At 55.5% G+C, this 16222-nt stretch overlaps 2 protein-coding genes across 2 annotated transcripts; one reads left to right on the top strand and one right to left on the bottom strand.

The window, feature by feature from the left end:
* Nucleotides 1–486: 486 nt before the first annotated feature.
* GRB7 (growth factor receptor bound protein 7) lies at nt 487–9064 on the bottom strand. Its single transcript, XM_068976989.1, has 15 exons — nt 8938–9064; nt 4483–4639; nt 4213–4366; nt 3875–4031; nt 3659–3780; nt 3490–3567; nt 3089–3226; nt 2653–2763; nt 2411–2509; nt 2037–2117; nt 1815–1931; nt 1573–1633; nt 1357–1444; nt 1160–1253; nt 487–961 (listed from the first exon to the last, which is right to left on the bottom strand). Exons 2-15 carry the CDS (start codon nt 4632–4634, stop codon nt 815–817), a joined length of 1599 nt encoding a protein of 532 aa, XP_068833090.1. The 5' UTR covers nt 4635–4639; nt 8938–9064; the 3' UTR covers nt 487–814.
* Nucleotides 9065–14537: 5473 nt separating this feature from the next.
* MIEN1 (migration and invasion enhancer 1) lies at nt 14538–15850 on the top strand. Its single transcript, XM_068976990.1, has 4 exons — nt 14538–14646; nt 14751–14848; nt 15283–15359; nt 15447–15850. The coding sequence occupies exons 1-4, from the start codon at nt 14558–14560 to the stop codon at nt 15528–15530; spliced, it is 348 nt and encodes a 115-aa protein (XP_068833091.1). The 5' UTR covers nt 14538–14557; the 3' UTR covers nt 15531–15850.
* Nucleotides 15851–16222: the final 372 nt, after the last annotated feature.

The following is a 16222-nucleotide window of genomic DNA, read 5'->3' as shown; positions in this document are numbered from 1 at the left end:
GGCTGCACGTGGCCTGGATCCATCTGACACATTTTCAGGAGTTTGACTGGTGCCCATCTCTCCTGGTGGGCTTCCCTGATAACTCAGTTGGTAAAGCATCTGCCTGCAAAGCACCCAGATAAGTGCCTGGGTCAGGAAGATCCGCTGGAGAAGGGATAGGCTTATTCTTGGACTTCCCTTCTGGCTCAGCTGGTAAAGAATCCTCCTGCAAAGCGGGAGAGCTGGGTTCAATCCCTGGGTTGGGAAGATCCCCTGGACAAGGGAAAGGCTACCCACTCCAGTATTCTGGCCTGGAAAATTCCATGGACTGTATAGTCCATGGGGTCGCAAAGAGTCAAACACGCTAGCAACTTCCACTTTCACCTCTCCTGATCACCCCCCAGCCCCAGCTAGCCGGGCCTTGACAGACAGAACTCACAGGTATACCAAAAAATAATCTTTATTGTCACTAGTATAAAACAGAGATCAACTGGCCTCTCAGTCTGTACAAAATGTGGGGTGTAAAGACCACCTCGGCTGCCCCCATTTCTCCCATAGTGTCCTGTCCCAGAGCAGCACCCAGGAGCTCCGTGAAGGGGAGAAGGCCACACAAGTGCCTTCCCTGAAGGAGAAGTTGAGGGTGGACTGAGCAGGGAGCACCTTCTGCCTGACGGAGGCAAGGAGCAGAGGAGAAAACTGGATTAGGGGAGCTCCCAGCCATTCATGATGATCCTGGCCTCACCTTCTGCCCACTCTGAGTCCGCTCCGGGGCGGGCAGCTCCGGAGGAGGAGGGCAGCCTGGGGTGGGCCGAGGTGTGACCGGCCCGTGCAGTGGTCAGAGGGCCACGCGGGTGCAGCAGTAGCGCAGCAGGCAGGGCAGGATGCCGCGGTTCAGCTGGTGGAACTCCACGAGCTGCAGCAGGTCGGTGAAGCGAGTCTGGCCGTCGTCCATGCTGAAGTACAGGCGCCCCTCCTCCTCGCTCTGGGGTGTGGCCACAGGGGTGGGAAGTCAGGGAGGGGTGAGGGCCTGGAGGAGCACCCTCCTGGGCCAAGGCTGAGGTCCCCATTGCTTGTGCAGCAGCAAGGAAAGAGGGGAGACCCCAGGCACCCTGGGGGCGGTGTGGGGAGGACGGGCTGCTGGCAGTCCCGCGTTTGTACGGCAGGAAGCAGGGATACTCACTGGCAGGATAAGGTAATGTTTGACTTTCTGCACGTGGCACAGAGAAAGCACAAAGCCCTGTGGGTTCCGCTGACTCTCTCGGACCAGGAACAGGCTGCCAGGAGACAAGGCAACGTGACCCGAGGACACAAGGCCACCACCCGGACCCAGGTCTGTTTCCTCCCTGGTCTGCCGCCCTGCCCAGCCTAGTCCCTTACCCATCAACCAGGCCCTGCTGCCCAATGAGCCGCTGGCTCTCCTCGCGAGAAATGCGTCCATGGAACCAGGGTTGGGTGCGGTGGATGGCTGGGGTGAGAGGAGGCAGATGGGTGGTCACTCCGGGGCGGGAACCCTCCTTCTCACCACCGGCAACAGGAATGCTCAGAGAAGCCATACCAGCCCCCGCCCTAAGGATGCCGGGCCTTCTCACCCACCTGCACTGAGGCTTGTGCCCGAGCTGGGGGTGGGCAGGCTGAGACGGTGGTTCGTCTTCTTCTGCAGAACAGTGGGAGACATGGGGGATCAGGGCACAGCTGGAGCATTACCAGCCCCTCAAGAATAGAGAGCCTCTTTCTGCAGCTGGGTGCCTCCCCTCGCCCCTCGCTTTCCTCTTCCCGCTCCATGGGAGCCCAGATGGAGAGCAGTACAAACACGCAGCTGAGTGTAGCCCCCTCACCCGCCAGGCCTGGGCCTCCTCCAGGGCGGCGCTCAGAGCTTCCCGGGGGTTCTCAATGACACGCCCGGCATGGCCGGAGAAGTCCATGGCCACCAGAGTGTTGTCTGAGACACTCCTCTGCAGGTTGGACAGGACGGGAGAGGGGTCAGACGGGACCTCAGTATCCCTGGCATGGGGCCTGGGTGCTCCCCTCCCCCTCCCACAACATCCTGTAACGCTCACCGAGGGTGGGGAACCCCCACAGGGTGGGCACAGGTGGCGGCACAGTGTCTGCTGGTAATTCTTATACAGCTGTACCCCAAACTGCGAGGTGGAGAGAGAAAGAAGGCCAGAGGTCACACAGATGCTGGGGGCTCCGCTGTGGCGCTCCACCCAGACCAGGACTCCCCAAGAATCGGGCAACATCCCTGCCCCGGCTGAGGGGCTTTCTGGAACCAGAGCTGCAACTCCAGTCTTGGACCAAGGATTCTGAGAGAGCAAGGCTATGATGATGCCGTCTCGTTCCAGAGACTTCCTGGGGGCAGAACTATAACTCCTCCCTCACGCCAGGGATCCCGAGAGCCGGGTCAGCCCCCTAGCCAGCGCCAGGACCTCACCTTGAAGAGGCGGAAGGCGGCTAACCAGCAGGAGCGGCTCTGCTCATCCTCAGTGCAGAAGAGGCGAAGCCCCTTGTGGCCATTTCGAAGCTTATTTGGCTGCAGGGAGAGGAAACTGCCTGGTTCCACATCTGCCTTTAGAACCAGATGTTGTCTCCTGTCTCCATGGGGCAGGGCAGGGTGCAAGGAGAGGAGTCTGGGGGTCCCAGAAGCAGCTCAGAAGCCCCAGGTAGGATCCTCACCTTGATACAGAAGCCAAAGTCTGTGGGCATCCCGTAGAGCTTGCGGCCCTGGGTCACCACATACACATTGGACTCGTTCACATCTGCTACGTACTGCAGGTGCCTCGGATCCTGTGCAGCACGAGTGAACAAGACTGTACAGGCAGACCCTATCCCCCTCTCAGCATCCCCCCTCAACCAGCTGGGGAGAGTTCAGGCCCAGAGAGGAGCAGAGAAGTGCCCCGGGTCACACAGCACATAGAAGCAGAGCCAGGACTTGAACTCAGTTCACCTGCCTCTCCCACCGCTACCTTCCGGGGCGGGGAAGAGGGGTAGCTGAGGGTCTCAGGGCCTAGGGGGTGAAAGGTCTAGGAGTTCCCACAGAGAAGGGGCAGCTCCTAGAAGCACCAGGGATGGGGTCTCCGAGGAGCCGGGGCTGTCACCTTTAAGACCTCACCTTGGAAGTGCCCTTGGTGGAGTAATACAGGCCAGAGCGGCGCAGGAAGCAAAAAAAACGTTTCCAAAGCTTGCGCCCTGACCCCCGGAGCTGCAGGAAGCCCTGGATCTCTGGGAAGCTGCCTGCATTCAGGAAGTTCTAAGGACAGGAGAGCAGGGTGAGAGGCCTCGAGGTGGCCACACACACACACACACACACACACACACACACACACACACGCCTTCCTAGCACCTGCCTCGGTGGCAGGGGTTTACATTTACTGTCATTTAACAGAGGAAGAAACTGATGCTTAGGGCGGTGCTGGGCTTTCCACCCCATAGAGGGATGGCACGAGCTTCAGGGCCAAGAAGCCCTGGGCGGTCCTGGGGAGTCAAGGCCATGAAATGGGAGTGGGCCCTCACCTGGATGACGTCCTCATGGGACATGCCCGTGTGTGCATCCAGACAGCTAGAGACCATCTTTTCTGGGAATAGGGAGTGCTGGGGGCAAAAGGAGCCAGGAGTCAGGGACTGAGGATCCGGGTGGGGGTTGGGGTGTCCGGGCCCAGACCCCCCTGTTACGCACACTCACTGGAGTGCTCTTGAACAGCTCGTATTTGGCAAAGTTCTTCCGGAAGACGATGCGGCTGTCTCCACCAATGGGCCAGGCAGCCTGGACTTCTGCCACTGACTCATGATCCTCCAAGGCCCGCTCTGGGGTCAAGGGCAAAAAGCAGGGGTCAGTGGAGGCCAGTCAGGTGTGAAGCCCTGCCTCCCAGGCTAGGCAGTCCCCTGCGGCCCAACTTACCCAGTGCTAGGTAGGGGTGGCACTCCACCAGCCCCCAGTTCTCGTCACTCAGGGAGTGAGATCGCTGCACCAGCATCTCGCACACATAGCGAGCCGTGGCCCCTGCCGCCACCTCCACCGAGCGGCAGGTCCCATCTTCGCTGTACACCTTTATGACCTGCACCCCAGGAATGGCCGGTGAGGCGGGGAAGGGCAAAGGGTGGTTCTCTCCCATCCCCCTCTGCTCTACCCTCTGGGATCCTTGACCAAGTCCCCTCCACCCAGCCAAGGCGGCACTGTATCTGCCCCATCCCCCAGCACCCCATGCTCCCTGCCTTCTCTTTCCCAGGGAAACTCACATGGGGGCAGCTCGTGTCTCGAGGGAGCAGCCCCCTTGCACTGGAGGACCCCCCAAGAATGGGGCTCTGTGAAGAAGGACTGCAGAGCTCGGGGAAGGGGTTGGGGATGGAGGGCAGAGAGGTTGACTGTAGCTCCTCCTCTCGAAGAAGTTTCCTGGGGCGGGAGATGGAGGGGAGGAGTTGCTAGTAAGCTTCTGTGCATTACCCTAGTGCTGACCGCTCCCCCCAGCTCCCCCCAGCCTCCCTCCGTCAGCCGACACCCCACTTTACCTGCTGGTTGGAATGGGCAGAGGCTGGGACCTCTTCACCTCCCCAGACAGAGGGGCATTGAGAGGTGGGGGAGTCCCAGGAGGGGTCCCAGAGGCCAGGTACAGGTCTTCTGGGGAGCTGCTGAGATGAAGTGGAGACAGACCCAGCTCCATGACCTCTGAGGGAGAAGAGGAACAGCTGCTCTTGTGCCCTTGTCCTGGGGAGAGGGGCCAAGGGGACCCAGACCTTCACCCTTCTGTCGGGTGCCCCTCAGAGTTTATCCGGCCCCTCCTCGATCCCCCACTAACTGGAGTTCCCTGGAGCCTCTGGGGAAGGGCAGCGTTGAGTCCCTGTTACAAAAAGGGACTCTGAGCCCTGAAAAAGAAGCACTCCTGCCTCATCACAGGTGAGACAGGGAGCGGAGCTCAGCGTTTGGACTCCCAGTCCAGCGCTCTTCCTTACCCCAGGTTGCCCAGGGGAAGAGCGGTGAGGGTCCCCTCACCACAGGCCAGGCAGCAGCGACGGACCCCCTGACCCCCACACAGCCGGGCTCAGTGTCACCCTTGCACTTCCCAGCGTGGGGCACTCAATCCTCTGGGCTCTGCCCCAGGTTTTCCCAGTGCTTTGTTGCCAGAGCCTGTTGTGGCAACGCCTGCTCAAGCGCTGAGTGATGCACTGAAGGAGAGAAGGAGGTGGGGAAGGACAGGAACCAGGAGGACAGGAGGCGAGCTCAGTTGCAGTGGGAAGGAGAAGGCGAGTCTGGGGCCTGCGCCCCAGCGGCCCCCAAACCTTGTGTGCCTTCGTTAGACCCCTCCCCCTCCCCAACTTTCTTGAGGCCTCAACGCCAGAGCCACCTCCTCTGAGAAGCCTTCCTGGATTTTCCACATTCAGACTGAAGGGCTCCCTCTGGGCCCTGTGCTGGGGCCTCCGCACCTGTCTTATCCACCCAATGGTCTGAAGATGCCCGGCCATCCCAGGCAAGGCCAGGGTCTTACCCATGTTTTATTGCCCACAGGCACTACACGGCATCCAGGACAAGGATAGAAGAGATGGGGCAAGGATGGCCACCAGCAGGTGGAGGCATCGCAAGCCCCTCCTTCCCAGGAACCAAGACCCTTTAGGCTGGGCCGAGACCTGGGAGGACCTGGGAGGACCTGCAGTTCTGCCCCCTGCCTGTGCTCCAGATACTGGGCCAGCGCTGTTAGCTTGCCTAAGGCACCCAAGATCTGCCCCCCTTCCCCGCACCTGGGATGAGGCAGGTCCCCAACCTTTAAGTGAGGACATGAGATTTGGGGGACAGGTGAGTCAGGGTGGGGCGGGACACACTGCCTGGAGCTCTCCATTCACCCTTGACTCATCTCCACTACTTCCTGGCTTAGGAGAAACACAAACAACCCTGCCTCTACCCATCCCCTCCACTCCCCCCGCCACAAGAACAGGATTGGGGAGGAGGAAGATGTGGGTGGTGGGGGGGAGGCTGAGGCTCCTCTGACATCATCTCCTCCTCCCCACCTTTGGCCTACCTCCAGTCCAGGTCCAGGTGCAACCTGCAAAGGGCCCCAGGTAGCCACCACCCAGCCCAGGAGCCCCCTCACCCAGGCGGGAGAGAAGAAAAGCCTGGCTGGGATTCAGAAGCCCATTTGGAGTGGAGCTGGCCTCACAGGGGTGCCCCTGAGGTACCTAAAGTAACCCAAAGAAACATGCAGTGCTCCTTCTCCTGTCCAGAGCCCCCCAGACTTGTATTCTGCTGCTGCTGCCCACCCTTAGCATCCAGGACTCAGCTGGCCCGGGAGGGTCTCATCCTCATCATCCCTGGGAAATGAGGGTCCTTTTAATTCATATTCTCTCCTGGGCGTTCTGATCAAAGGCATACTCAGCAGCAGGAGTGGAAAGTCAAGACACACAGGAAGACAGACACACACAGGCAGACAGGGGAAGGCCAGGAGGGAGAGCCAGCGACGAGGCTGGGGGTCCTGCCAGGAAGGGAAAGATCCACCCACCATGGAACACCAAGAGACACCAGCACGTCAACACCAAAACACAAGGCCCCCACTCCCACCCCCGTCTAACCTCTGGCAAACAGCCCTGCTCACTTCATCCCAGGGGGGACTAGGGGAAGGGCTGCAGGAACCACCCGCTCCAGGAAGCCAGAGACCAACAGTGGCGTGGTCTGAGACCAGGAGGCCTGGATCCTCTCCCATCCCAGAGGAAAGAGGAATCTGGGCAGCGTTTGGAAGGGGAGAGGGTAGATTTGAATCAGACTAGAGTCTGGCCTCTGTGGGGGGCGGGAAGGCTGACTCTGGATGGGTTTAGCCTTCAGATCCCATCACCCAGCTCTCCAGACCCCTCTAAGGCAGGACAGGACTGGGGAGTCAGGACCGAAGAGAGCAGAGGTGAGAGAAACCGATCCTAGCTGTCTCCCCTGGGCAGCCCCCTCCACCACCCCCAAGAGACCGGAAACTTTCCACCTGGGGCCCTGGGAAGGTTATATTGAAGAAATCGACCCCCACATCAATCTGTCCCCTTAGTACTGCGACTCCCTTCTGCGACTTCCCCGCCCCCGTGGCTCGGGCCCCACCCTCCTTCCCGCCCTCCCGCCTCCAGCCTCCTTGTTTACTTCCTGAATCTTGCCCCACCTGGCTGGCCCCGAGGGCGGGTGGCAGGGCTCAGGGTAGAAGGCCGGGCCGGTAGAAAACAGGCCACCTTCGGTACCGGGTGGGGGGTGGGGTGGGGTGGGGTGGGGAGGGGCTGGAGCTGGGGCCTGGAGGTGGCGGGAAGGCCCCCGCCAGGCCCAGGAACCCCAGGCCCCGCCCGCATCGGGATTTAGTTAGGAGGAAGGCTTTACCTGTGGGGGAGCGCTTAGGGTGAGGGCTCAGGTGAGGAGGCGGGAAACCCCTAGCTGACCTGGAGCTGGGGGAGGGCCCCCGGACCCTGCGGCCCCGCCCCCTCCCTCACCAATGGGAATGAGGGGGGCAGCTCTTTTAAAGTTTAATTCGGGAAGAATGCTAGAGTGTCTGTGGAGTTAATCATTACAGGCTGCTTGCCTTCACGGGGGGCCCCCCCAGCAGGATAGCGGGGGGGTGGAGAGGGGAGAGCAGAGTCCAGGACAAGCGGACCAAGAGGGGGCATTCTCGAGGCGCAGTGGGGGTTGGAAGGCCTGGCAAGGGCAGGCAGGAGTATTCTCCATCCCCAGCGTGCCAGGGAGACCCCGACTGGGATGAGTCTTCCCCAAGACTGTTCAGACGGACAAGGCAATCTGCCCCCCTCCCCCATGCGCACAGCGCACCCACTCTCCCCAGGCCCTACCGCGCTGCAGACCCCCAGCATCTATCCCTTCAGCCTACCTAGACCACCTCTTTCTTCAGCCAGAAGGGACCACCCCCCTCCCCGGGGCCTGTCCCACCCCCTACCTTCCCACCGGAGGGCTGTGCTGAGTCGCTCAGTTCAGTTCAGTTGCTCAGTCGTGACCGACTCTTTGCGACCCCAAGGACTGTAGCTCGCCAAGCTCCTCTGTCCATGGGGATCCTCCAGGCAAGAATACTGGAGTGGATTGCCATGCCCTCCTCCAGGGGCTCTTCCCAACCCAGGAATGGAATTGAACTGGGGTCTCCTGCATTGCAGACAGATTCTTTACCAGCTGATCTACCAGGGAAGCCTGTATTGCTGAGTAAGGATGCAATTCAGAGAATCTGTCTCCTTTACTGCCCTCCAAGTTGGAGGGTGCCCCACTGCCCCCACAGAGACATCTGTCTTTAATAAAGACTTGGGGGAACTCAAACTGGGGTCAAAGCAGACGGAACCTGGAGACACTTCGGGCTGCCCCCTCGGCTTGGGACACCCCTCCCAGCTCTCTTTCTGGGGACGTGGGGAGGGGCTAGTTTCAGCGGGAAATCGCCCCTCTCGGGGAGGAAAGAATCTGGATTCCTGCTTCCCTGACCCCATCAGCAGGTTGGAGTGTGTGTTTGGGGCTGTTGGGGGGTGGGGTGGAGAGGGACGAAGGAATGGAGAGAACAGGGAGTGAGAACAGGGAAAGACCGAGAGCAGATAGTGAGGAGGGGGCAGGATGGGAGAAAGTGAGGCCTCCAGGAAAACACAGCAGGAGCCCGCATCTTTCTCCATATTCTCCAAAGATCTCCACATCTTTCTCCCAGATCTACGGGTGCTCCCCGCCCCCAAGACGAAGTGCCGCGCTCTGGTCCTTACCTGGACCCTGGGTGTTGGCACACCTGGCTGGGGCCACCGATTTAGGAAGGGAGATCCCAAGCTCTTAACTACCTGTCCCCCCCACCCCCTTCCCCGCCCTTGGCCTGACATCACTGAAGGGGGGAAGGGAGGGGGAGCCGGGCGGCCTCCTGTCCTGCCCACCTGGGCAGCCATCCAGTCAGCTCCTGGCCCTGAGACTGGCACAGCCTGGGGCCCTGGTGCAGCTGGAAGTGGGAGCAGATTGTCGTCTGCAACCAGTCTCGGTGCCCTTACCTGGAGGAGCCCCAGCTGGAGTAGCAGGACACAGGGTCCGAAGTCCGGCGCTGTCTAGGAACCTCAGGTACCTGGGCTTGATCTCAAACCCCCTCCCTCTTCTCTACAGGTGTAGGAGAGTGTCCCGACTTTGAACGTAGGAGTCGGGGGAGGTTGAGCTCTGTTGTCCAGGCTTCTGACCCAAGGAAACAAATTATCTTGGGCAGGTGGGGGCGGGGCCTGAGGGAGGGGCATGGGAGGAGGAAGCACAGGAGGAGGGGCGGGGACTCCCTGACACTCTACCCTGGCTGGGATTGTTTTTGTCTTTCTGTAGCAGGTGCCAGGGGAGAAACAGTCAAACTGTACAGCCCCTAAAGCGAAGATCTAGAGTCCTCATGACCTGGGAGGGAGGAGCAGGGACCTGGAAGATCAGAGAAAAGGGACTCGCCCACTCTTCCCCACGCCCCTTCCCAAACCTGGTCTGTTCATTGCCCAATTTAGGGGGCCTGTCTGCTGCTTAGGGTCTTACCCCTTGGGGCAAAGGGCACTCTATGAAAGAGGGAAGCCAGCCAGAAGGATGTGCAGCAACACGGCCTGCCCCTTGACCTCCAGCCACAGTCTGACCACCCAGGCTGCACCCTGGCCCCTCAGGGGCAGCCAGCATATACCCTCCCTTCTAAGCAAAGTCCACAGTCTCAGGTTTTCCTTCTGAAATCGAAGGGGTTAGGCAAGGTCTCCCAGTGGCAGAAGTCGTTTGGGGAAAGCTCTGGCCAGGTGCCAGGGGACTCCCCTTAGCGCTGGCCTTCAGCAGTAGGCAAACACAAGGTTGGAGAGAGGGCCTAGGAGACTGAGATCAAAGGCACCAGCCGCATCCCACAAGTGGGTGACAGTTCAGTAAACAAACAATTCATAGGGGTGATAAGAGATCTGCCCTGGGGGACCTGGAGGAGTGACTGGATGCTCAACTTTCTCCAAACTCACTTTTCCTTGAAAAAACCAGACTGGACTAAGTGAAGAAGTGGGGAAAGAGGCAAGGTCACCTGGGCCACTGGATATCATGTGAAAAACACGGTAGACAATTCACTCAATCAGTTCTTCATTCATTCAGCTAATATTTGTTAAGTACCTACTATATGCCAACTGCATGCTTGGCACTGGGGATACAGTGAGCAACAAAACAGATCCCACTGTTATCTTCACGCAGCCCAATCAGGGAGACTGATGTTAAAGAACCAGGGCTTCCCTGGTGGTCCAGTTATTAAGAATCCACCTTACAATGCAGGGGACACCAGTTCAATCCCTGGTCTGGGAAGATCCCACATGCTGTGGAGCAACTAAGCCCGTGTGCCGCAACTACTGAAGCCCGCAAGCCTGGAGCCGGTGCTCCACAACGAGAGAAGCTACCACAACTGGAGGGTAGCCCCAGCTTGCTGCAACCAGAGAAAAGCTCAAGCAAAGCAACGAAGACCCAGCAGCAGTCAAAATAAAAAGAAATCAAAGGATCACACAAATAATAAGAGATGAGAGGAGACAGCTATACTGGGAAAACACACAGGGAGTTAAGGAAGACTTCTCCATGGAAGTGACAGTTGAGCAGAGGGGAAGTTGTCTGGATTGGAGGATTTGGATTGGTGGATGCGAAGGGGGAGCACCTTTCATGATGATGAAACAAGTGCCAAAACCCTTGACAAAAGGGGACAGAGCATGCAGAGGCAGAGCAGGGTGGAGAAGGAAGGAGAGGAGCCCACAGGTGTGGCTGAGCACGTGTGAGAGGTGTGGGGAAAGGCTTTGTACTCAACTGTGTCCCTCAAAGTGTGGCCTCCAAATCTGCCTGGGCTTGTGTAAAAACACAGATCCCTGGGTTTCCCTGCTGGTCCAGTGGGTAAGACTCCTCCTGCCAATGCAGGGGACACAGCTTCGATCCCCGGTCCAGGGAAATTCCACATGCCATTGGGCAACTAAGCCCGTGAGCCGCAACTCCTGAGCCAGCCTGCCTAGAACCTGTGATCCACAACAGGAGAAGCCATGGCAATGAGAAGCCTGGGAATCGCAAGTGGAGAAAAGCCCAAGCGCCAACAAAGACCCAGCACAACCAAAAATAAATAAAATACAACTTTAAAAAACCAAGCAAACAACAACAAAGAAACCGATCCCTGGGCCCCTCCCCAACTACTGAAACTTGGTCTCTGGGGACAAGACCCAGGAATGTATGGTATTGACAAGCCCTCAGGTGGTTGTTCTGTAAACCAGGTTTAAGAGCCATCCATCCTGTCTGTCCAGACCAGCAGGAACTATGGGCAGAGGCCAGACCCTACAGGGTCCATCTGAGCTTAAGTAGAGGCCCAAAGGAGCGGGCAGATTTATATTTTGGAAAAATCACTCTGGATGTTGACGGACAGGATAAGTTGGAAAGAGAAACCAGACTCAAGAGGGCTCAGTGCTATAGGATTCCATTTATATGACTTTCTAGAGGGGGCAGAATGCTAAGGACAGAAAACAGATCTGGAGTTGAGGAGGAGGGAGAGCGGTTGACAGCAGAGGAGGAGGTAATGGAGTTGTTGTGTATCTTGGTCCTGGTGGTAGAAGTACAACGATGTGTGTCAGGACTGACAGAAAGGTACACTCCAGAGGATGTGTATTACTGTGTATAAGTTATATCTAAATCTATTTTAAAAAGAAACGACAATGAAAAAGAATAGATTTATATATCAATATGGAGAAGGAAATGGCAACCCACTCCAGTGTTCTTGCCTGGAGAATCCCAGGGACGGGGGAGCCTGGTGGGCTGCCATCTGTGGGGTCGCACAGAGTCGGACACGACTGAAGCGACTTAGTAGTAGTAGTAGTAGTATATATCAATAGGAGAGCTTCAAGAGTCCAAGTAAAAATCCTTACATTTCTGGTCAATTGATCTTTTTTAAACATTTTAATTTTTTTTTTCATGTGGATCATTTTTAAAGTCTTTATTGAATTTGTTACAATATTGCTTCTGTTTTATGTTCTGGTTTTTTGTTTGTGAGACATGTGGGATCTTAGTTCCCCAACCAGGGATCGAACCTGAACCCTCTACACTGGAAGACAAAGTCTTAACCACTGGACCTACTGGTTAACTGATTTTTGACAAAGGTGCCAAGACAATTCAGTGAGGGAAAGAATAGTCTTTTTGATAAATGGTTCTAGGACAGATTGAATAGCCACATGGCAAAAGATGAATTTAGATCCTTCCTTACACCAGGGCTTCCCTGGTGGCGCAGAGATTAAAGCATCTGCCTCCAATGCGGGAGACCTGGGTTCGATCCCTGGGTTGGGAAGATCCCCTGGAGAAGGAAATGGCAATCCACTCCAGTATTCTTGCCTGGAGAATCCCATGGACGGAGAAGCCTAGTAGGTTACCGTCCACGGGGTCGCAAAGAGTAAGACATGACTGAGCGACTTCGCCTTCACCTTCACCTTACACAATTTACAAATATTAACTCAAAATAGATCATGGATTTACAAGTAAGAGCTAAAACTATAAAACTTCTAGAAGAAGTTATGGGAGAAAATCTTTCTACCTTGGGTTAGGCAGAGATCTCAGATGCAAATGAGACAGCAAGAGCGCAAATGACAAAATAAAAAGCTGATAAACTATACTTGGCCAAAATTTTAAAATTTTGCACTTTGAAAATTAAATTAAAAAAAATACTTGTGGAAGACTGGAGGAAAATAATTACAAGTCATACATTTAATTAGGAACTTTGTATCCAGAATACAGTTGATCATTGAACAATGCAGGGCTTAGAGGTACCAATGACCCAGAGCAGTTGAAAATCTGAATATAACTTTACAGTCAGCCCCCCATCTGGTTTTCACCTTCAGATTGACACAAACTTGTATTGTGTGGTACTATGTGTTTACCGAAAAAAATCCACATGTAAGTAGACCCACGCAGTTCAAACCTGTGTTGTACAAGGGTCAATTGTATATAAGGAACTCCTACAAATCAACACTAAAGAGACAAACAACCCAATTAGAAGTGGGCAAAAGATTTGAATAGGCGTTTTTCCAAATTAAGATATATGAATGGCTCATAAGCATATGAAAAGGTGCTCAAGACCATTAGAGAAATGCAAATTAAAACCTCCTCACTCCCATCAGGATGGCTATAATGAAAGAGACAGACAGCAAGTGTTGACAAGGATATAGGGAAACACATCATCATATATTGCTAGTAAGAATGTAAAATGGTACAGCCACTTTGAAAAACATTTTGGCCATTTCTTAAGTTAAACGTAAACTTTCCACACGACCTAGCTATTCTACTGGTAGGAACCTACCCACAAGAAGTAAGAACACATGCACATACAAGACACACAAACATTCATGGCAGCATTATTCAAAATACCCCAAAACTGGAAACTCAAATATCCATCAACTGGTATTGAATAAACAAAACATTTCATCCATACACTGGGATATTTCTCGGCAACAAAAAGGAACCACTGCTGCTGCTAAGTCTCTTCAGTCGTGTCCGACTCTATGCAGCCCCATAGACGGCAGCCCACCAGGCTCCCCCGTCCCTGGGATTCTCCAGGCAAGAACACTGGAGTCGTTTGCCATTTCCTTCTCCAATGCATGAAAGTGAAAAGTGAAAGTGAAGACGCTCAGTCGCGTCCGACTCTTAGTGACCCCATGGACTGCAGCCTACCAGGCTCCTCCGTCCATGGGATTTTCCAGGCAACCACTGGTACATGCTATAACATGGATGAACCTCAAAAACTTTAAAAGGAGTGCAAGAAGTCAGAAGCAAAAGACTACATAGTATTTCATTTATATGAAACATCCAGGAAAGGCAAATTGATAGAAAGCAGATCCGTGGTTGCTTAGGGCTGGAGCCGGTAGCTGGAAAGATTGAAAATACGCAGGTGGGACTTTTTTTTATGTCGGTGGAAATGTGTGGAGATGGCTTCACAACTCCGTAAGTCACTGAATTGTTTAGAAATGAATGTTTTAAAGGGATGCTAGAGTGGGTGACCTGAGAGGATCCTTTGGTGGGGCCCCAGGGAAAGAAGAGGCAAGGAGACAGTCTCCGTTTCTAGAGCTGCAAAACGGGAATAAAAAAGCCAGCTCGGTGGCGGGGTAGGATGAGACGGGGAGGTGGAGGAACTGGGTGCATGTGACGGCCGCACAGAGCCTGCGGAATAGAAGCCTTAAAGCCTAAAGGTTTCTGAAGGCATGAGATACACGGAAACTACCCAGGCTGTGCCCGCAGTTCAGCGCTTAAGAGTAAGAAGTACCTGAGTGTGTAACTGTGGAATGCTTTAGAATGCCATCAGCAAGACAGGAGAAACGGCAACTATTCCATATCATCAGTCAACCCCGGGCCCTCTGCAGTCTAAGATATATCATTAGATTAAATAAGACCGTGAAGTCCAGCGGACACTAGATGTGGGGCAAGACCGGCGCTCCGAGAACTCGGGCCCGGAAAGGTGGTCTAGGCCGATCAGCCCAGCCCAAGCTCTCCAGCTGGTAGGTAACACGGTCAGAACGCAGTAGCACCCGCCTGCAGGGGGCGACCCGACGTCACGCGCGGCCCCGCCCCATCACGTGCCCGCGGCGTCGCGTCACACCCGGAAGCAGCGGCTGTAGGGAGCTGGCAGCAATGAGCCGGGATACAGGGACGACGGCCGTAGCGCCCCCTCCCGGGGAGACCGAGCCGGGCCATGGGGTCCGCATTGTGGTTGAGTACTGGTGAGCGGCCCCTGCCAGTGACGGGGATCCGGGCCGGATGAGGGTGGGTCCACCGGAGGTACCTTTTCCGAAACCCAACCGGACCTCCGGTATCTTCTCCTTAGCGAACCCTGCGGCTTCGAAGCGACCTACCTGGAGCTGGCGAGTGCCGTGAAGGAGCAGTATCCAGGCATCGAGATCGAGTCGCGCCTGGGGGGAACAGGTGAGGCTGCGGAACACCTGCTGAGTCAGTGTTCTAAATCCCAGCTCCATCACTTTCTAGCTCTGGCATTGGCTGCTTTATAGTGTCCAGCAGTACCTGGCACATAGTAAAATGTCCAGCCCGCTTGAGTCCCCTTGCATAGGTGAGGGGAGTCACATTTGAAGCCTACTGGGAGAAACGGGTGAGACCGAAGTGTTGGAGGGAAGGGAAACTTTCATTGAGTTACCAGGAGTTCAAAGGAAGGGCACACGGGTGATGCCTCCCTTCAGTTTCATTGGCTTGACCCTAGGCTAGGAAATGGCTTGAAGAATCTCTAATGTGGCTGAGGGAGCTTGTATGAAGTCTAAGGAGTGTGGAAGGCCCCCTTTTGTAGAACTTCCCGCCTTTTGCCTGTGCTCAGCATACAGTTCATTCATACGTTTATTTAATACTAGGGGCCTTTGAGATTGAAATCAATGGACAGCTGGTGTTCTCCAAGCTGGAGAATGGGGGCTTTCCTTATGAGAAAGATGTGAGTACTTGCAATACCGGGAATAACCCTAGTTCAGCTTGCCCCTCCGAGGGACACATCATCCCATTCCACATCTCTGCCCTCTAGCTCATTGAGGCTATCCGAAGAGCCAGTAACGGAGAACCCCTCGAAAAGATCACCAACAGCCGCCCTCCTTGTGTCATCCTGTGACTGGATGCGATTCTCGGTTCCTGCTCTCTTCTGGGATCCAAGCCTTGGTTGCCCCACTTTGATCCTGCTGAGGGCTCCCCACTGCCTGTCTCACCTCACTGAGCTCCTGGCAGCTAAGAGACCCTGGCCTCCACTTTGCCCCTTTGGTGGGCACCAGGAGGGAGGAGATGGTTCTGTGGTCTTAGGGGTGGAAGAGATGCTCTCCATGGACATTTCCACAGCCACCTTACACCCCTTCCCTAAGATCAGTGCCCACAAAAACCTGCTCCCCTCTCCAGCTTAGCCATACCTGTCAGATGTTACCATAGTTCTAATTTATTTTCCACTAGCCCCAGGCAATGTCAGCTATTGGCAATAAAGTGGCACTGCAAACTCCTGTGCCCACTAGTGTGTGTCTTATGTCCAGTTTGGGACTGTGGGGAGGGAGGAAAGGGGGACAGAGGCCAGCCCAACCTTTGTGCCACCAACATGACTGTGCTGGCTGGGTGGGTGGGTTTTTTCTGGATTTGTTTAGTCACTAAGTCATGTCTGACTCTTTGCGACCCCATGGACTGCACGATTCCCTGTCCCTAGCTACTCTTAATTCAGTGATTTCCTTGCCAAGGCAAGAAAAATGAGTCAACAGTGCATCTTGTTTCCTCTGTCCTTCCCTGACTCCCCCTACCTACAGAGAGGAAATTACCCCATTCTGG

Source organism: Capricornis sumatraensis, chromosome 8 (assembly GCF_032405125.1).
Source record: "Capricornis sumatraensis isolate serow.1 chromosome 8, serow.2, whole genome shotgun sequence".
In the NCBI taxonomy this organism is placed as follows: Eukaryota; Metazoa; Chordata; class Mammalia; order Artiodactyla; family Bovidae; genus Capricornis; species Capricornis sumatraensis.
Note: the sequence above shows the minus strand (reverse complement) of the source record. Positions and strands in the feature narration are given on the sequence as shown.